Source organism: Ogataea philodendri (genome assembly GCF_020536065.1).
Source record: "Ogataea philodendri strain CBS6075 chromosome Unknown scaffold10, whole genome shotgun sequence".
NCBI lineage: Eukaryota > Fungi > Ascomycota > Pichiomycetes > Pichiales > Pichiaceae > Ogataea > Ogataea philodendri.
The window spans coordinates 126,242-144,814 of record NW_025763818.1 but is presented as its reverse complement, the minus strand read 5'-3'; the positions used below and the strand labels follow the sequence as shown (position 1 = coordinate 144,814).

The window sequence follows — 18,573 nt, the reverse complement described above, 5'->3', positions numbered from 1 at the left end:
TTTGTTAAGCATGTTTGACCACACACCGTTTTTCCACAAGTGTGTGAGCATTTACCAGCAGGAGCTGAAATTGGCCGCGCGGCCCGCCGAAAAGACTTCGGGCGCCAGTCGGCACCGTCTGGGCGGCGGCAACACGTTTTTGCAGGACTCTGTCAAGCTCAACACGATGATCTCGCAGCTGGGATCGTTTATTAGTGAAATACAAACAGACTACCTGTTGAGCCACTCCAAAAAGCTTTCTGAGTCCGACAAGGACCAGATCGACACAAACTTCAAGCTGCAGCTGGGCGTGCTCAACAAGAAGCTCGAGGGCCTCAGGGCGTACGGAGAGCTGCTGGACAAACAGCTCACGAGCTCCAGCAGTGTTGAGGAGCTGGGGAAAAACCTGCTCACCATGGGCGAGTACGGCCAGAACAGCACCATCGCCAACAACACAGTCATTGAGATCCGCGCCAACATTGTCAAGTCGTTGGGGCTGCGACTCACAAAGATCTCGTCGCACTTCATTGCAATCAACAACAAGCGCATGAACCGCAAAAAGGAGCTCAACAAGTCCTCCATCAACACAAGCACGTATTTGCAACGGACCGTTTACAACTCTGTGGACCACGATGCGGTGGAAAAAACGGTCTCGCCAGAATACTCGGAGCTGGCCTCGAACCTCGACCAACAGCAGCTCCAGCAGCTGTCGCAGGAGAACGAATCGATCTTGCTGGAGCTGAAATCCGCACAGTTGGAGTCGGTGAACCAGATCGAGCAGTCGATGCTCGAGATCTCGTCGGTGATCAACGAGATCAACCTCCAATTGCATCTGCAGAACGACTCCATCTCGGTGCTGTCGTCGCACCAGGACGATACCGTTGCAAATCTCAAGATGGGCAACACCCAGCTGGTCAAGGCCAACGAGCGCGCCAAACGGTCTGGCCAGAACCTGAGCTATCTGATCGTGGTTCTTGGTATTCTTCTTCTTATCGTTGACTATATACTCTAATGCATTACTTCACCAGTTGCAAGATCTTTCCTGCTCCGATGCTGAGTCCGTCTTTGCGCAGCACGATGCGGCCGAGCTTGTGGTCCTGAGCGTACGTGACGAGCGGCAGCTCGCGTTCCAGCAGCTCCACCACCACCACGGCCCGGTTGTTGGAGCTCAGGTGCCGCCGTTTCTTGGCCTTGCCGTCCTTGTTGATGATCGATTCGATCTCGCTCAGCCGCGACGGCACAGAGATCCCGTTCTTGAACAGCACAAACGGCGTCCCCACCAGCAGCGGTCTGTCGATGTTGAACAGCCGCACCTCGCACTTGAACTTCTTGACCGGCTGCAACACGTTGCTCGACAGCGTGGCCACGTCGCCGACCTTGATGTTCTCGGTCGACGCGAGCTTCTTGAGCTTGAGCTCCACAAACTCGCCCGCCTGTGCGATCTTCTGCAGGTTGTGTTTCGTGGCCGACGACCCGACGTTCGACGTGGTGATCGAAATCGAGTCCACCACAGCCACCTCCTGGCTCGGCGAGATACTCACGCTCTGGCCCGGCTGGATCACGCCCGAGTTCACGCGCCCGCTCACCAGCAGCTCGTCCGTCTTGGACGAGTCCTGGATGTCGCTAATCACCATGATGAACGGCGAGCTCTTGTCCACCGGATGGCTCATTTCGCGGTTCTCCTGCTCCAAAACACCCATCAGTGTTGGGCCCTTGTACCACGGCAGATTCTTGCTCTTGGAGACAACGTTGTCGCCCAAGAACCCGCTGCTGGGCAAGAAAATTAAGTTGTCCCGCTCAAACTCCAGCTCCTCCACCAAAAACTGCTCAATCTGGGTGCAAATCGAGTCGTAAACCGTCTGCGACCACTGCGCAACGTCCATCTTGTTCACGGCAACAACACACCGCTCGATGCCGAGGTTCTTGGCGATCGTCAGGTGTTCCTTCGTCTGGCCCTGGTTGCTGAACCCGCTCTCAAACGAATTGGCGTCGATGATCATCAAAGCTAGGTCTGCCTGGCTCACTCCGTTGATCATCTGCGGAACGTAGTCCTTGTGGCCCGGCGAGTCGATGATGGTGAACTTGGCCGCGTCGGTCTCGATCTGCGTCTGACAAATGTCCACCGTGACGCCTCGGGCCCGCTCCTCCTGGGTCTGGTCCATGATCCAGGCCAGAGAGAACGACGACTTGCCGATGGCGTCACTCTCCTTCGTGAGCTTGTGCAGAGTCTTGGAATCGACGATCCCCAGGTCGTACAGCAGCCGTCCGATCATCGTGGACTTGCCCGAGTCAACGTGCCCGATCACAATGAAGGACAGGTTGGGCTTTGAGTTTTTCTTGGCCAGCTCGGCATCCACGTTGATTTTCTGCTTGGGCTTCGAGGCCACCGGTTTCGGGTCCTTGAGCTTGATATCAGCGACTTTCTCGGTGAGTTTCTGCACCTTGCGCTCGTCTGGACTCGGCTTGACAAAGTTGGAGGCGGCCTTTTTCGCTAAATCGTTGTTAGTATACAGGTTGATCTCAGGCACGGTGTGGGACGGGAGCTGCACGTGAGCCAGGAACAGCGAGGTGATCGGGTTCGCCGACCGCGGGGCCAGGATTCTGAACTCTGACGCGGCCACGAGGGGCTGTAACAGCGCCGCAAACGGGTCGGGCTTTTGTTCTTGCTCTTGTTCTGGCTGTGCGGGTGGCTGTTCCTGGACCTCAACACGGCTGGGTCTGTCGGGCTGTGTTTGCTGTTTCTGTGTTCTGGGTCTGGTCGCTGCAGGCCGGCCCAGAAGTCCAACACCCGTGCCGGACCCCAGCCCGCGCAGCCCTGTGCGTTGTCTGCGTTGCTGTGCCAAAAGTTCCAGCTTCGACACCGGTCTCGCTACACTGTTAGACTCTCGTGGACGCCACACGTACATGAATACTCACGCTTGTACTTGTGTTTCACCTCCTCGAAGGCGTCGTCGACGCTAAAGTAGTTGTTCCACAGAGTCTCCTTCAACGTCTTGTCGTCCACCTGGTAGTTCTTGGCCAGGCCTTGCAAACGGGGAAGCGACTGCTGTAGCTGGTCGTACTCATCGTCGTTGAGCTCGTCCTCGTCGAATCCCAAATCCTCGTTCTCGTAGTCGCGGAAATCGTCATCGTCAAAGTCGCCCATGACAATTAAATAAATATTAAGATTAAAAGTTATATGCTAGCGATAATTAGTAGTGTGCACCGCGCGCACTTTTTTCAGCCATATGGTAAATTTGACTTGCTTGGAAATTCATGACATTAACATCACCTGTTCAAAAGGTCGCTCAGACGGGCTTTGATACAGTACGGACACATCATGTGACTGCAGCGAACGCAGTCGAACCGGTTGATGGTCTGGCCCAGCAGCTGGTCCACGGAAGCGTCCCAGTAAAGGTCGTTTTTCTCGAGATGATCTTCTTTTATAACGAAATGGTTAAGATCACCGTAGCTTTTGCCGCATTGGCAGCAGTACCACTGTATTATTTTCATCTGGTTGAGGCTCTTGAGCTTCCACGACGGAAGTTGTGCCAGCACGTTGATTGTGTCCTTGTCGCCCAGTAGTGGTGCAGGCACGTCCAGCGACGGGTCCTTGACCCCGTGAATCTCACGGATCATCTTTTTGATCTGGTTGCGCGTGAAGTTGTACTCTTCCGGAGCGGTTTCGTTCGTGGGCGTGAACGTATCGTGCGAATCGGGAACATGCTGCTGTGTGTGCGAATCGGACCGTCGCTGGCTCTTGGCCTGGTCAGACTCGTACCCAAGCGACCACATGTTGGCAAGATTGATGCTCTGGGCAGACTCGCGGCGCAAAAACGAGCCGTCCTGCACATAGCCCGAGTACTCGTACTCCTCCGTCTGCGGAGTCTTCAAAGGAGAGTCGGACGACGAATCGGAAAGGGACTGAGCACTGGGTTCCAGTCCCGGCTCCAGACTCGATCGCGCAAAACTGGGACCGGCATCGCTCATGGTGACCGGAGAAAGATCAAGTTTCGGGAGTTTGACCCTTTTGTTGTTCATAGTAGGGGCGAATCTGTTGCATGGTAAGCAGGACGGTTCTTCGGCTTCACCGCGTGTTTTCATAAGGAATGGACTGTATAAACCGTACTTAGCACCAAAATAGCATAAATGACTACCAACCGTTGCTATGCCAAGTATATATAGTTTTCGTAGCGAGCGCAGTTGCTGGGAAAAACTCCTCCCACTGACACTTTTTAGTGCCTGCTGTGGGGTGGAAGAATACTGAGCAATAATAGACTTGCGCGTGGAAAAACCGTCTCAACAATAGAGATTTTGACGGGCCAGACCCACCGGAAGCGTCCGAAAAGGCAAGCAACTCGGGGCTGTGTAATTTTCTATGCGGATGACGCGGATCACACTATAAGAAAAGCCCTTGACAGACCGAGTCTAGAACTGTGCGGCGGTGGGGCGGGGTTTTTTTGGGGTTTTTTCGAAAAGTCCAGACGGTCGGAAATGGCAATTTTCGGGTGGGATGTAATTTTCCCTTCGGGTATGGAGACACCCGTACACCAGAAGACGATCCTTTTTTTTCTTCCCAACCTGCCTCATCTCCCCCCCACACACCACAAACCTTTTCGGTTCGGTACAATCCATTCCTGTAAAAGTGAAATTGTCAATCCTGTTAGCTAACAATAAAAATCTGCGAAAAGGGAATATGCACCTAATTTGGAAGGAGTGTTATATTACCATAGAGCCGAACCCTACACTCAACTTGAAGTGCTCACAAATGACTGACCACTTTCAACCTTCCCCGGTAAGCTCAAAATACAAACAGAACGAACAACTATCGTAAACCTAGTTAAGAGAGAAAAGAACCATCTAGTAGCTCTTGGACTTCCGTTTCCATGGAATGTCCCCGTTCTTCTTCTTTTCCAGTCTCCGTTCCCGTCTCAATCTGCCCTGCATGAGATAATAACTGGCTCTTCTGATCACAATAGCCAATGTCTCTTTGGAATAACCATACTGGTGTTTCATTTCCACAAGCTTCCACAGCTTGTCAATGAGAATGTTCCTCTCCTCAGAAGGAGTGTCTCTAATCCAGGTCTTCTCTCCCAGCGGGAAGTTCAGGTCCTTTTTGAAAATGGTCAAGATCTGCTTCTCCCGCTTGGCGGTCTCCTGGATGTCGTTTGGTAATTGCAAAACGTGGGATAGCTGGGAAAGTGACAGTCTTGAGTCGCTGATTTTCTTGTATTTATTATCCTTCTTGCGGTCATCAAAGTCCAGCGAAAGGTTCCTAGGCGACTGTAGTTGTGAGTCGCTTGATTCAAACGCATCTTCGTCTTTCTGGGACTTGAGAACAGGAGAAGTGGTGCTGTATTTTTGTGTATCAAATGGCTTTGTCAACTCCACAGTGTTGATCGTTTCCACGTTGTCGAACTCGGTCTGGCTGTAGAAAACGTTCTGAGTTTCTGGTCTGCTTTGTGGCTCGCTGGCCTCAGTAAACTTGTACTCGTCCAGGGGCGGGAATGAAAATCCCGTAAAATTGGGAACCTCAAACATGGACGACGATATGGATGAAGACGATAGAGGTGACTCCATAGACAGGTGCGAGTCCTGGTGATCGACCTTGAACTCAGGAAGCGGAACCCGAGCCTCAGAGACCAGCTCTGGAAGAAGTTCGTATTGGATAGAGTCTATGAACTCTGGGTTGTAGGAGTAGAGACCATCAGGCTGCCGAGCCTCCTGGGTCTCTTGACGGTAGTCCATATCGGAACGAAACTGATAGATGTCGGCCATTGACACTGGTAAAGGAGAGTCCATACTATTCATGGATGAGTTTTAATTTGGAAGGCTTATCGGTTTGTTGATAGAACGTCACTTCACAGATGTTATAAAATACCCGGGTTCCAAGACAATATGGCAAATCTTCGCTTGAGATTATTGGACGGTGAAACAATATGGTTTATTGTTCTCCCACTTGAAAAAAACCAAATCGCTATACCACACTCTATTGTGCTTATCTGTGGCTACAGAAAGTTCCCACGACCTTTAATTTCCAAATATGGAAACTAAACCTTCCTTGACGGAAAAATTCATAGTTGAGGAATACCTTCCATGATAAGCTTATCTGTGTTTCACCATGCACGGTTTCGTATTCGTTCGCTATCATGTAGATCAGGCTGATTGTACTTCCGATCCAGATGGTAAATCTTGATAAACTCCGACAAAAGTGGTATAATATTGAAACGATCGTGGACACTATGGCAAAATCCGATTGTTTTCGAGTTCAAAATGCACACTTTGCCAAGATGGTCCGGAAATTCCACCACTGTCCAATCCATTATGCAATTTGTCAAACATAGATTCTCCAAATGTCTGGATAATCCCGAATTCAGTATTGTGGATGCTTCCTGCGACAACGTGCAATTCGAGAAAGTAAGGGTCTTCAGGCTCTTCAATCGGCAAAATCCGTCCCCGCTTTGGGTTAGTAACACTCCACTAACTGTTAATGATCTCAAATTCCGACTTTGTAGCCCAATAACGTAATTACTAGCGTGTGCTTTGTTGCCCACGACCTTGATTGTAAGGCTGGTTAGATTATGCATATCTTGAACCCATGTCAAATTTGATTGGCGTGCATCGATATCTTCTTTCAATGATAGATCTAGCTCGTAGATATTTTTCATTCCTATCGTGTTTAGTGCAGATAGAACGTTGTGGAAAACAGGATAGTGTGAATTCACCACATTAAGGCCAATCAGTGAACTATCTTTCAGATTTATGCTGATGAGTTTTTTAATTTTCATTTCATTAACCGTTTGCAAGTAGGATGGTAATGGGCTCGAGATCAATGTATCGATCCGTAGCTTGACCGTTTGGATGTTGGGGTTCATGCGAATGATATTCTCGAGAACTTTTTCGTATTCTCGAGAGTGGTACATTGTCGAGTTTGTGCAAACATCCAGCTCCGACAATTGGGTAAGTTTAGTAAGAAGCTCTTTACTGGTGTTTAACTTGGAGAGTCCAAAACACAAAATCAGACCTTTCAACGACCGAACCTTGTTGATATACGCTCCGTTTCTGAAAAAATACAATTCCTCCAAATAAGGGCACCCGATCTTGATCCCATTTGTGTTTTGGAGCATGAACTCGATCTTGTCCAGGTCCAGCTTCCAGTAAATCTCCACAAACAGCAAACGCTGACGAGTCTGCTGAAGATATTGCTTCAACTGCCAGTAGTTCTTCGACCCGCTAATAATCGATCTATCAACCTTGTTTGTTTCAGAACTCTTGATCTCCTGTGGGATCAGCACGATCCCTTTGCGCAGGACCTGGAACGCCGGGAACTGGAGCCCGGGGTGCAACAGCAACTGTATGAGGGTTCCAGAGTTGACAAACTCCAGCACCGTTTGCTGTAGCTCCACGGGGAGCTGAAGAACAAGATGGGACATGGGGACAAGAATTTTGGCGCGAACAATAATATATGGGGCCGGGGGGTCCTGTCGGAATTTCCCATAGACGCAATTGCTCATGAAAGGGCACACCCGTAGGCTTCCAAAAACAGCTCTTATGGAACGTTCCACCCAAACCGCCGCTGATCCATGTCCATGTCCCTATCTTCAGCCCCTATCCCCCCTTTTCCCTCCCAGCTTCCCGGTGTACGGATGTCCCATCCTCCCATATTAGACTGATAGCACATCAAAAAAGTAATCAACATGTCTTTGCAGAGTATTGTTGCGTCGATGATCAGCGACGCCCCACCGGGCAACAACCTCAATCTGGTCAATGATATCAAGGTGTTGCTGAACAACGAGGACTCCAGAAAGATCATTGCCACCAACCTGGAACAATTCTACCTGAACAAGGACTTTAAGCTGGTTAAAATAAACGACGACCAGTTTGTGCTTGTTTCGAAATACAACAAGTCGGGAGCCAAGTTTTACGACCCGAGCCTGGACCTGACGTTTGACTACGATTTCGACGCCCTCAAGGTGATTGACGTGGAAACCGGCCGCGCCCCACTGTCCAGCCAGCTGGCGAAATATAACGAGCAATTGGCCGAGTACTGCTCGCAACACTACCCAACGTTCTACAAGTCGGTTGTGGTGGAGGACGAGACCGACTCGGACATTTTTTATTTCATCATTGTGGACGAGAACCTGAACGACGGCAACTTCTACAACGGCAGATGGCAGTCTTTTTACAAGTACAATTCCAGCACGAACGAGCTGGCGGGGGAGATAAGAGTCAAGATCCATTATTATGAAGATGGGAACATTGTACTGAATTCCGGAACCAAGGTGAATGAAAAAGCCGGGGCTTCTGTGGTTGACACCATTGCCAAAGCGGAAAACAAGTACGAGATCGCGGTGTTGAACAAGTTTGCGAAACTGAACGACGATTTGTTCAAGAACCTCAGAAGACAGCTGCCTATCAACCGGTCCAAGGTCAGATGGGGCGATGCCATTGGCAACTATAAGTTGGGCCAGGATGTTGTTGGAGGAAGACACTAGGTCAGAACGGCGATCATCATATAAATTTCAGTAATGTGTAAATGATAAAGAAGCCCAGCACACCAACCAGCACCATGCGGAACATCTGCGGCTTGCTGGCGATTACTCTCGACAGTTTTGTGGAGGTTGTTTTGACGTTCTCGAAGAGCGCGTTCATGGCATTCGACACGTTAGACAGCGTCGTCGAGTCCTCTTGCGCGTAATTGTTGATGTCATTGGCTATATTTCTGAACGTGGAAATCTTGTTGGCCAGCAGGTTGAACTGCGAGTCGTTCTCCTGCTCAATTCCAGCTGCTCGAGACATGTTGTTGCTATTTAAAAAAAATATAGATTTATTAACATTGTATCTACAAAAACGGCGCAAGTCGAGATTCCCTTACACTATACAAGAATGCGAGCCGGGTGGGGGCTGAGCAGTTGTAGACGATCTGGATGTTAGCACGGATTCAGGACAAATTTCGTCGCATGGTGTATAGCCTCCCGTTATGGAACTAGGCGTGTTCCAGGATGACTATTTCTAGAACGCAAATTATTGATCATCATGTAGCGTACTTACCTTAATGGGTGCAGGAGTCGGCGTGCGCTTACGCGGTGGGGGAGAAGACACAACTTGAAGTGTCTTTAGATTTTCCGTCTTCAAGGTGGGTGGGGTGAATAATATCTCGAAATACACATCACGTGACTTAAGTAAAGGTCACACAGGGTTTGTAGCCACCTCGCACCGCTCCTTTTCGGCCAATTTTATTAGGCGCTCCAGCCCGCGAAAACAAAAAATCGTTACTGTCCCCTCCGCACACCGCACACTCGCAAAGTTTTTCAGAAAATTTGAAAACAATTTTAATATTCACATACTAAATCCAACGATGTCTACTGAAACCAGCGTGAAAGCATCCAACTGGAGACTCGTCCAAGTCGGTAGAGTCGTCCTTGTGAACAACAAGCTCGCCACCATCGTGGAGATCATCGACCAGAAGAGAGCTCTTATTGACGGTCCATCTATTCAAAGACAATCCATCTCTCTCGGAAAGACCGTGTTGACCCCATTGGTCCTTGAAGGTCTCCCAAGAGGTTCCAGAACCGCCACCGTCACCAAGAAGTGGGCTGCTGCCGACATCGACGCCAAATGGGCCAAGACCTCTTGGGCTAAGAAGATCGCCCAAAGAGAAAGAAGATCGCAACTCACAGACTTTGAAAGATTCCAGGTCTTGGTGTTGAAGAAGCAGAGAAACTACGCTGTCAAGAAAGCCATTGCTAAGGCTTAAGGGCAGTCATTAAGTCGAATAGAACAAGATAGCCTTGAAGTGTTGCACAGGCTTTGATGTACATCGGTTTCATTAATCAAATAACTGAAGCAAATTAGTATTGAGTACACATGGTAATTTACAGTAGTGGGGCCACCGAGTCTGCACGTAGCTTGTAAGCAGAGCATGCGGTGGTTGCCTCTGTCTCTCTGTGATTCATATTTTTTCTCTCGTCTTTTTGTGATCACGTGATCCGACTCACGAAGCCAGCCCGCTCAAGATCTGTTCCAGGTCCGGAGCTGACGACTGCGCTAGGTCGAAGTTTGGTTTTGCCACAAACACAGCGAAGAGCCGTTCGCGGGCTCCGTGGAGAGTCGTTATGTCGAAATGGTTAAAGTACCGTGGCAGTCCCTCGTGCTGTGTCTTCACAGTGTCGATGGACACCAGGTAGCTATCCTTGATGTATGCTGGTTTGTAAGCGATGACGCCGTACTTGTCGCGAGAACTGAAATATTCCCAGAGTGTCTTGAACTGTGCTTTTGCCTGTTCGTTTTCGTAGTCAGACAGATGGGGGGACTCAAACGGTAAGATCTCCACCAGATACAGGTCTCTGGTATGGATGATTTCCCAGAGATATCCGACAGCCTTGCGTGCGTCCAGTCTGCCCTCGATCTCGAGCCGGCTGTGGCGCGACGCAAAGTCGCCCACGATCTTTGTGGCCCGTGCAACCTGGTCCTGTGTGCTGGTTTTAGAAGACGAGGCATGGAATTTCGCCGTGACCTGGACATCTGCCACCGCAGGGAAACTTAAAGTGCCCGACCACACGGTTTCGTCCGCGTCGAAATTGCGTGCAGGGTCGTAGTCGTCTTCTGGCTCGTCGAATCCAACAGCCTGCGACTCGGGAGGCGTAGGAACCGGGCCCTTGGCTCCGTTGAGGATCTTGTCGAAATCGTCGTCGTTATCAAACGTCTGCTCCGGCTCGTTATCTGCCTGGTCCTGGTCCTGGTCGTATCCGTAGTCGTTGGTGATGGACGTCATGAGGTTAGCATTCAAGTTGGCTGTTGGTGGAGGCGAGCCGCTGGAATCGTCGTCCTGGTCCTGCTGTTTCTTCTCGTCCTGCAACTTTTCAATCTCCTTCAACCGAGACTCGTCGGCGGTTCGGGACCCCACATCGTCAAACTGGTAGTCCTCCTCGACGATCTCTTCACCCTTGTGTGTCCGCTTGATCTTGACCTTCTCCATGGTGTTGGTGATGACCGACTGATTGATGCTCTGTTTTCTGACCGCGTCGGCAAACTCCTTGTAATCGTCGCGCATCATCTCCTCAGGCGTCAGGTTCACTATCTGGTCGTACGTGTACTGGTCAGACAGGATCTTGTCGCTCAGATTCGACTTGTCCAGATTAAACAGCAAAGTCCGCGACTTACTCAGGTAACCAGGCGACATCGAGTCGGACCGTCTGTTGGCTGGCGGAAACGTCTCGAACAGTGCGGTTTCCAGCCCGCTCGCAATCTCCTCTGCAGCGGCGTCCAGGTCCATCTCATCCAGCAGCTTGTGGTCGTCGGGGATGTGGTCCTTCAGCTTCTTTGCAAATTGCTTCACCACAGACTGCCGGGTCTTTGTCTTGTCGATCTTCTTGGCAGCCACCTTTTTCGGCTTCCTCACAGGCTTGACGATCTTTTCCTCCGGCTCGTCCAATTCCTCCGGCTCGTCTCCGTCGTCTCCATCTTCACCTTCTCCATCATCAGCCTCCTCATCCTCGTCCTCTTTCTCCCCGTTCCCGTCGTACTCCTCGTCGCTCTCGTCGTCCACGGCTCCAGCATCTTCAAAGTCCTCCTCAACGTCCTCGTCCTCGTCCTCCTGCCCAGGAAACCGCACTTTGCGGTACTCCTCAAAAGTCAATGCAAGCTCAAGGTCTTCGTACTGAGGATTATTAGGATCACAAACATTACAAACATAGTGCTTGGGAATCTTGCGCGCACTCTCTGTGCCAAACATACACTTGGCGTGCTGCCACGTGTTGCATTTCTCGCACTCGATCATCGTCCCCATCTCGTCCTCTTCCTCGTCGTAATTCAGATCGTGCGCTCCGCAAGGAAGACACCGCACCTCTTCCTTTTCGGGCACCTGCACAGGCTTCTTACGCTGTTTCTTCTTTTTCTGGCCATTTTCTCCAGCAGGCACACTGCGCTTCTTTGGGCGCACGGCCGGCTCGTTCTGGGCCTCAATCTCTTCCAGCCGCGGGTTCAGTCCTTTCGTGGACCGCGACGACCGCCGAATCTCCGTAGACATTGTGTTTAGTGATTTTATCTTGCCTCTGAAAGTTTTGCAAAGAAAAACTACCAGTGTGGCGCAGGTGGCGGTGGTAGGGGAAATATACCTTTAACGATAAGTAAATAAATAAATTATGTATTGTTATGTCGTTCAATGAGTTGGCCCCGGTTTACAATCTGGACGCTCCCAGCTATCTTTCGATCGAGTACCCGCTGAGAGTCAAGAACGTGGACAAGGCCATTGGCATGGTTGGAGGCGGGCGCACGATCGCCCAGTGTTTTATTGAGCCTGAAAAACGGCTCGAGCTGAAACTGCGGCCTGGCGACGTGTATTCGCATCCTGTTAATTCAGAGGTTTGCGACACGACAGAGAATGTGCTACTCAAGCTCAGAATCCCTAAGAAAGTGCTGGAGAAACATAATCGCAATGTTCAACTGGCTTTGCAAGAGTGCGAGCAAAATAAAATCGCGTACGAGTCAAACGTGGAGGCAGTTTTGAACAAAACGTACAAGTTTCGCCAACTGGCCGATTTCCAAACGATCCACAAAAAATCCCAGTTTACAAACAAGTTTCTTGAATCTGTTGGGAAGGCCGATCTCGACAAGATCAAGCAGTTTGCTGATTACATCGAGGAAGATTACAAGAACCAGTCCAAGTTCGAAAACTGCGACCTGGACGTCCCGCCATTGATCAGGTACGCGCGTGTGGACATTCCCTACAATTACAAGTACGTGGGAAACCTGCTAATAGACGAGAATGGCGAGCTCACTCGGGACACCGTTAAGTTGCACACCATTTTCGTTGACTGGGGAGAAAAACCGCCTAGTTCTTACGACCCTGCGCTGCAAAAAGAGCTGGAAAAATGCGAGAACGAAGTTCAGAGTCTCAAGGAGCGCGGACTCGAGCGCATAGTGCCCGATTCGCCCGCTTACAGCTTGCTCCGGTGCATCGAGATACTTGAAAAATTGTTCACCATGAAACCGATCTGGCTTCGAAGACACATTGGGTGGATGTTGCCCGCACGACTGCGCCCGCAATTGCGGTTCGCGCTGCCCTACGTTGCCTACACCACCAAGAAGGGTCCCTGGAGACAGTCGTACATCAAACTGGGCTACGATCCGACAACCGATCCTAAAGCTGTGGCTTTCCAGGTGGAAGCGTTCCGGATGAGTGTGAAATCACTCAAGAACAACGAGATCGAGAAGATGGTGGAGAACGGTGAGGAGACTCTGATTGTTCCGCAGACATTGGCAGAGTACAAGCACGAGTTCACAGACCAGGACTCGGTAGTGAACCAGCTAGGTATAGGCAAAGTTCCGCGACAGATGTTTTACGACGGGGTGAACGCGACGTGTGCAGTTTCGTTCCAGATTGGCGACATGATGGACGAGGACGTGAAGCGGATTCTTCGCGGTGCCCAGATCCAGGAACAGTGTTTCGAGGCCACCGGGTGGCTGGACTGGGTCACGGTTTGTCGTATTCGCGGAGTTATCAAGTACAAGCTGGACTGTATTGACAAAGGACGCAAGGTGGACGCGGAGAAAGTGGACGCGATCATGGCGAAGTCGAGTTTCCCGTTCAACGACTACAAAGGACTGGTTCCGCGGGAAGAGGAGGACAACGAGGACGAGACCGAGCAGACGATGGACCAAAACACCGAGATCGCGAAAGACGATCTGATTACGCGACTACAGGTGTTCAATTCGAACAACAGCGAGGTTCTGGAGGAGCTGGATGGGTTATTGAAACAGGAGCTGTTTCTGGACGCTGGCGGGACCAAGCCGTGATGAAAAGAAAGAATATGCTGTATCGTTATTCATGGAATCTATATGACCAATCAGGATTCGACAGGAGCAGGCAGTTTGGCACTGATCTGCTCAGGAGGCGTGGGTGTTCCATTGAGGATGTATTTGAAAGTTTCGCTTGGCGAGTCTCCTAAAGATCTTCTCCAGTTGTAAATTCTAATTATTTGGAGCCCGGCAACGGTTCCTAGCAAAAAATTGACCGACGCAAGTAACATATTTTGAGGGCGAATAACAAACGACCATCTGGTCCAGATGGCGCCTGTAGCGAGAAGAGCCAATTGCTGGCTACCAGAGACCTTTTCGACAGGTCGCACCATATCGTTCGCGCCTGCGAAAACCAAACTCCACTAATTCATGTTAGTATACGCAATTGTATTTGCGAGACCCGCAAATTTGTTTTGCACTCACTTTCATCACTGGAGCCTTCGGACAAACGGCCGCGTTAGTAGCTGTCAAACTCAAACAATATGTGTCAAACTTACCCAAAAATGGACTGTTTTTGGTCCTGTTTCGCTACTGAGAAACCTTTTGAACGCTGCTGACATATTAAAAGGTTATTTGTACAATCAATCCAGTTTTTTGCATTGCTCCTCCTCCACATTTATTTACACCGCACCCACTGGTAAAATTTTCGGACACCTGCATCCCAGACATGACCTGGTGTCAGGGTGCGTAACGCTCCGGGGGCATTCTACCGAGTACAACTACAATAAGAGCTCTGTTTGGTTTGTATTATTCTACAGTTCACACTCTTGTGTGTCAAGGCCCGGTGCCGGGCGTTTGCATTGTTTCCAACGTGTTTTCGAGATCTTCGATTTCCTTCAATGTTCTGTCAAGCTCGGCTTTCTTGGCCCTGAGCTGGTAGTCCAGCTTGCGAATGCTCTCGTTGAGCACTAAAGCCGTACGGTTTGCCGAGTTGAGTTTTCGGCGCACTGCCGTGTGCGTGTCTTCCGTCTCTTCCTCCTCTTCGGACTCGCTCACGTCGATCACCAGCCTGTCCACCCACGCGCTCGTGTGGAACGGCCGTGTTTGCCGACGCAACTTGACAGGCAGCTTCAACGTCTGGAACACTCCTTCCAGAAACGCAACCTCGCACTGCGACTGTGCCAGGATCTCCGCAAACCCAAACCCCAGCCGACACAGTTCCGTCACCGCCTCAAACACCGCGTGGCCCTTGTGGTTCGCAAACAGGTCCCCCTCATACTCACCTTCAGGAATGACTATCTCCATAAAATAATTATTTTTTTCGCTATCCAATTTATTTTTCTCCAGCCATGTCCCAGGACTCTGTCATCCCGCTTGAATCGAACCCGGAAATCTTCACCGACTTTGGCCGCAAGCTCGGATTGTCGCCATTGCTCGCATTCTCCGACATCTACTCGGTCACAGACCCAGACCTTGTTGCGTTCCTTCCCCGCCCCATCTACGCCCTGATCCTGCTCTTCCCCGTTACTGAACAGTACGAGGCCCTGAAAGACCACGAAGAGGCCGCCAGAAACACAGAAAAGGACGACCATTTCGAAAACATCGTCTGGTTCAAACAGCTGCTGAGAAACGGGTGCGGCCTCTACGGCTTGCTCCACGCCCTGTGCAACCTGCCTCCAGAATTGCGCGTGGGGCAGTCCAGGATCGAGGACTTTGTCACCGCACTAAAAAGCCTGCCCAACGTGACAAACTCCAACCATTTCGAGGAGAAAAGCAAACTCGTGAAAGACCTCTCGCTCGCATTGTACCAAACGTTCAGCAAACAGGGCCAGACTGAGGCTCCAAGTGCAGATGAAGACGTCAATTTACACTTTATATGCTTTACAAAGGGAACAGACGGCCACTACTACGAACTCGATGGTCGTAGAAACGGGCCTGTGGATCTTGGCCCCGCAGAGGAACAAACCGACCCGGTCAGCTCCCCAACAGTGATCCACCGCGTCCAGAAGTACATGTCTCTCGCAGACGAAGACAACAGTCTCCATTTCGCCATGATGGGGCTCGGTCCAGACATGAACTGATCCACAGCTATATCTGTCCCTTGATGTCTATTTTCCTGTTCTGGTTCTTGAGCTGGTCCACCGTTTGTCGCGACTGCACGCAGTCAAACATCCCTTGCTCCACAAACACATCGAGTTTCAGCCTGGCGAAATACTCGTCCAGCTGCGACTCAGAGTCCCCAAACATCTCTCTCAACGCTCCGATAGACAGTTTGCGGTACGATTTGCATATGGTGGCCAGCGAGTTGATGCGGATCTTGAAAATTATAGGCTTTAGGAGCTGCAAAAAAAAGAACCACACAGTGTGGCCCAACTTCAAGGCTTCCTGGTCGGTTAGTACTTTGTTATGAATTGTATCTTGCTTAATTGACAGGTCGTCGTTGTCTTTCTGTTGTAGCGTTTTTACAACCTGAAAAAACTGCCAGTATTCGTTGGTCATGGTGAACTCCAGCAATCTGAACGCTGTTTCCAGGTACTCGTCAAACTGCAGTTGTTGTTCCAGGAGCTGCGACTTGAGTGCAAACGCCTCGTTGAAGTTGTTGGTGATGATGTAGTATAGAACACGGTATGAGTAGAATTCCGTGGATGGGGTCTCTAAACTGTCATAGAGCAGCTTCAACTGAGACTGGCATTGGTTGAACTCTCCCAAGTCCTGGAACTGGATCGCCAGCTTGCAGTGGTATTCGTACACTTTCACAGTGAAGGAGTTCTTGATATGCTGAACGGTCAGGTCCTGTCTCATCGACTTGAACTGGTCGCAAAGATAGTTGTATGTTGCACCTTGGTAATACTTATCGATCAGAAGTTGCAGAGTCTTCTTCAAAACAGGCAAGGGCCGAACAGTGGCCGGATTGGGTTGCGACGTTAATCTCAGATACTTCTTCTCCAATTCCTTGCACTTGCCAATTAGGGGCGCGTTGGTGTTGACGGGGATGGAAGGCAGGTCTGGAGGAGGAGTGCTTAGTTCTCTTTCGAATCTCTGGCTGCGAAGTTGTTTGCGTTTCTCCGAGTTCATCAAGTCCTCGGTCTTTCTATCTCGTTTCATCTTCTTCAACGGTGGAAGCGGGGCGGACGGCTGCGGTTCTGGTGGTTCATCGAAAACGTTCTTCTTGCTCAGAGTTTGTTTGACAGGCTGTGTCTGTTTAACCACCTTCTCCTTTCTTGCCTTCACAACCAAGTCGCAGTATAGCTCGAGCTTTCCTGCGCCTCCCAAAGACGGCAGGGTCTGGCTTTCCCACGAATTGGCGTCGATCTTGCCCTCGTCAATGGCCTTATTGATCAGCTGCTTGAGCTCGGCCTGGAACTTCTTCTTTGTCTCTGTGTCCAGCTTGAGCTCAGAAGCCTTCTTGAAAGACGCAGAAATGAACCCGTGGAGAGACTTGGGCCACGTGGCTGGGTCCTTATAATTCTTCTTCAGCGTGGTGCGCGGAGCCACCTCATTATAAGGCATACTTACTAAAACAAGACGTCTTTTTTTAAACCAACCAAAAATTTGATTATATAATTTATTTCTGTTCCGCATTCATTAAATGGCCCAGCTTTTCGAGTTTGACGACGAGAACCTCGCGTCTAAAACGGAATCCCTCGCGCTAAACGAGCCGTACGTTCCAGAACCGCTGGTCGTCGAGGACGTCCCCATCGGTGGGGGAGTGGAGAGCAGACTTGCCAAATCCTACGAAGTGCCCATCGACTTGCCTTATCAGGCAGGCAAACGCAAGAAGAACGTGACGGACTTCCAGCCAATTAGAGTCCTCGGTAAGGGAAGCTATGGCAAGGTGATCTTGGTGAAAGACAAGGTGTCTGGCCGATTGTACGCACAGAAACAGCTTAAGAAGGCCTCGATGGTGGTCAATGCAAAGAACTACGAAAGAACACTAACGGAACGGACTATTCTCGAACGGGTGAAACATCCAAACGTTGTCAAGCTGTTCTATGCTCTTCAAGACTTCGATAAGTTGTATCTGATGCTCGAATACCTCGAAGGTGGAGAATTGTTCCACCATCTGTCCCAGGAACGCATTCTGTCCGAGAAAGTTGCTAGTTTCTACGTCGCCGAGATCATTCTCGCCCTTAGACACTTGCACCTGCACACGGGAGTGATTTACCGCGACTTGAAGCCAGAAAACTGCATGCTCAACAGACGGGGCCATCTGGTTCTCACAGACTTCGGTTTAAGCAAAGTCTCGACCGAGAGCAGCTCGCTGTTTGGAACAGCCCAATACATCGCCCCGGAAGTCATCCAGGGAGAAAGATACGATACACAGTGCGATTGGTGGTCTCTTGGTGCGGTCTTATTTGATTTATTAACAGGTTCTCCTCCTTTCACAGGAAACAACAATAAAAAGATCATGGACAAGATTCTGACTCAAAAGGTGAAGTACCCGTTTTATCTTTCGCAAGATGCCAAAGACCTGCTGATAAAACTCCTCAACAAAAAGCCGGACAAGCGATTGAACTGCGACACCAACTTCAACGACAAAGTGAAGCCACACCGGTTTTTCAGATACATTAACTGGCAGCACATAATAGACCAAAACGACGTCGAACAGCCTCCACCCATCATCCCAGTTGTGACAAACTCCGAGCTCGCCGAGAACTTCGATTCTGAATTCACGTCAATGAAAATTACGCCTCCGAGCAGTCCAATTGCACACTCTGTTCTTGAAAAAATCGAGGACGAGTCTCGTTCAAATAGCACTTCTTCGTTCATCGCTATTAAAAAGCCAACGGCAGACAACAAATACGAAGAGTCTGTCTACTTCAACGGCTTTTCATATACCCACGAGGACAATCTTATGGAGCTCAAGGGCTAAGT

General features: G+C 50.1%; 15 protein-coding genes across 15 annotated transcripts; 6 read left to right on the top strand and 9 right to left on the bottom strand.

The window, feature by feature from the left end:
* Window positions 1-10: 10 nt before the first annotated feature.
* OGAPHI_000693 (uncharacterized protein) lies at window positions 11-1,833 on the top strand (the record flags this gene model as incomplete). Its single annotated transcript, XM_046208281.1, has 2 exons — window positions 11-956; window positions 1,082-1,833. The coding sequence occupies 2 exons, from the start codon at window positions 11-13 to the stop codon at window positions 1,831-1,833; spliced, it is 1,698 nt and encodes a 565-aa protein (XP_046064350.1).
* OGAPHI_000692 (uncharacterized protein) lies at window positions 592-3,124 on the bottom strand (the record flags this gene model as incomplete). Its single annotated transcript, XM_046208270.1, has 3 exons — window positions 592-931; window positions 1,000-2,844; window positions 2,904-3,124. The coding sequence occupies 3 exons, from the start codon at window positions 3,122-3,124 to the stop codon at window positions 592-594; spliced, it is 2,406 nt and encodes an 801-aa protein (XP_046064349.1).
* A 122-nt stretch (window positions 3,125-3,246) lies between these two features.
* On the bottom strand, window positions 3,247-4,062 carry OGAPHI_000691 (uncharacterized protein; the record flags this gene model as incomplete). The annotated part of the gene is made up of 1 exon (XM_046208259.1): window positions 3,247-4,062. The coding sequence occupies one exon, from the start codon at window positions 4,060-4,062 to the stop codon at window positions 3,247-3,249; it is 816 nt and encodes a 271-aa protein (XP_046064348.1).
* A 756-nt stretch (window positions 4,063-4,818) lies between these two features.
* On the bottom strand, window positions 4,819-5,769 carry OGAPHI_000690 (uncharacterized protein; the record flags this gene model as incomplete). Its single annotated transcript, XM_046208248.1, has 1 exon — window positions 4,819-5,769. The coding sequence occupies one exon, from the start codon at window positions 5,767-5,769 to the stop codon at window positions 4,819-4,821; it is 951 nt and encodes a 316-aa protein (XP_046064347.1).
* A 305-nt stretch (window positions 5,770-6,074) lies between these two features.
* OGAPHI_000688 (uncharacterized protein) lies at window positions 6,075-8,757 on the bottom strand (the record flags this gene model as incomplete). Its single annotated transcript, XM_046208226.1, has 3 exons — window positions 6,075-7,370; window positions 7,713-8,449; window positions 8,517-8,757. 3 exons carry the CDS (start codon window positions 8,755-8,757, stop codon window positions 6,075-6,077), a joined length of 2,274 nt encoding a protein of 757 aa, XP_046064345.1.
* Window positions 7,656-8,453, top strand: OGAPHI_000689 (uncharacterized protein; the record flags this gene model as incomplete). The annotated part of the gene is made up of 1 exon (XM_046208237.1): window positions 7,656-8,453. The coding sequence occupies one exon, from the start codon at window positions 7,656-7,658 to the stop codon at window positions 8,451-8,453; it is 798 nt and encodes a 265-aa protein (XP_046064346.1).
* A 547-nt stretch (window positions 8,758-9,304) lies between the features above and the next one.
* Window positions 9,305-9,914, bottom strand: OGAPHI_000686 (uncharacterized protein; the record flags this gene model as incomplete). The annotated part of the gene is made up of 2 exons (XM_046208203.1): window positions 9,305-9,710; window positions 9,838-9,914. The coding sequence occupies 2 exons, from the start codon at window positions 9,912-9,914 to the stop codon at window positions 9,305-9,307; spliced, it is 483 nt and encodes a 160-aa protein (XP_046064343.1).
* OGAPHI_000687 (uncharacterized protein) lies at window positions 9,317-9,715 on the top strand (the record flags this gene model as incomplete). The annotated part of the gene is made up of 1 exon (XM_046208214.1): window positions 9,317-9,715. One exon carries the CDS (start codon window positions 9,317-9,319, stop codon window positions 9,713-9,715), a length of 399 nt encoding a protein of 132 aa, XP_046064344.1.
* A 38-nt stretch (window positions 9,915-9,952) lies between the features above and the next one.
* OGAPHI_000685 (uncharacterized protein) lies at window positions 9,953-11,986 on the bottom strand (the record flags this gene model as incomplete). Its single annotated transcript, XM_046208192.1, has 1 exon — window positions 9,953-11,986. One exon carries the CDS (start codon window positions 11,984-11,986, stop codon window positions 9,953-9,955), a length of 2,034 nt encoding a protein of 677 aa, XP_046064342.1.
* Window positions 11,987-12,111: 125 nt separating this feature from the next.
* OGAPHI_000684 (uncharacterized protein) lies at window positions 12,112-13,755 on the top strand (the record flags this gene model as incomplete). The annotated part of the gene is made up of 1 exon (XM_046208182.1): window positions 12,112-13,755. The coding sequence occupies one exon, from the start codon at window positions 12,112-12,114 to the stop codon at window positions 13,753-13,755; it is 1,644 nt and encodes a 547-aa protein (XP_046064341.1).
* Window positions 13,756-13,805: 50 nt separating this feature from the next.
* Window positions 13,806-14,318, bottom strand: OGAPHI_000683 (uncharacterized protein; the record flags this gene model as incomplete). Its single annotated transcript, XM_046208172.1, has 2 exons — window positions 13,806-14,101; window positions 14,291-14,318. The coding sequence occupies 2 exons, from the start codon at window positions 14,316-14,318 to the stop codon at window positions 13,806-13,808; spliced, it is 324 nt and encodes a 107-aa protein (XP_046064340.1).
* Window positions 14,319-14,532: 214 nt separating this feature from the next.
* OGAPHI_000682 (uncharacterized protein) lies at window positions 14,533-15,003 on the bottom strand (the record flags this gene model as incomplete). Its single annotated transcript, XM_046208161.1, has 1 exon — window positions 14,533-15,003. The coding sequence occupies one exon, from the start codon at window positions 15,001-15,003 to the stop codon at window positions 14,533-14,535; it is 471 nt and encodes a 156-aa protein (XP_046064339.1).
* A 44-nt stretch (window positions 15,004-15,047) lies between these two features.
* Window positions 15,048-15,779, top strand: OGAPHI_000681 (uncharacterized protein; the record flags this gene model as incomplete). The annotated part of the gene is made up of 1 exon (XM_046208150.1): window positions 15,048-15,779. One exon carries the CDS (start codon window positions 15,048-15,050, stop codon window positions 15,777-15,779), a length of 732 nt encoding a protein of 243 aa, XP_046064338.1.
* Window positions 15,780-15,786: 7 nt separating this feature from the next.
* On the bottom strand, window positions 15,787-17,208 carry OGAPHI_000680 (uncharacterized protein; the record flags this gene model as incomplete). The annotated part of the gene is made up of 1 exon (XM_046208139.1): window positions 15,787-17,208. One exon carries the CDS (start codon window positions 17,206-17,208, stop codon window positions 15,787-15,789), a length of 1,422 nt encoding a protein of 473 aa, XP_046064337.1.
* A 79-nt stretch (window positions 17,209-17,287) lies between these two features.
* Window positions 17,288-18,571, top strand: OGAPHI_000679 (uncharacterized protein; the record flags this gene model as incomplete). The annotated part of the gene is made up of 1 exon (XM_046208128.1): window positions 17,288-18,571. One exon carries the CDS (start codon window positions 17,288-17,290, stop codon window positions 18,569-18,571), a length of 1,284 nt encoding a protein of 427 aa, XP_046064336.1.
* Between the last annotated feature and the right edge of the window lie 2 nt (window positions 18,572-18,573).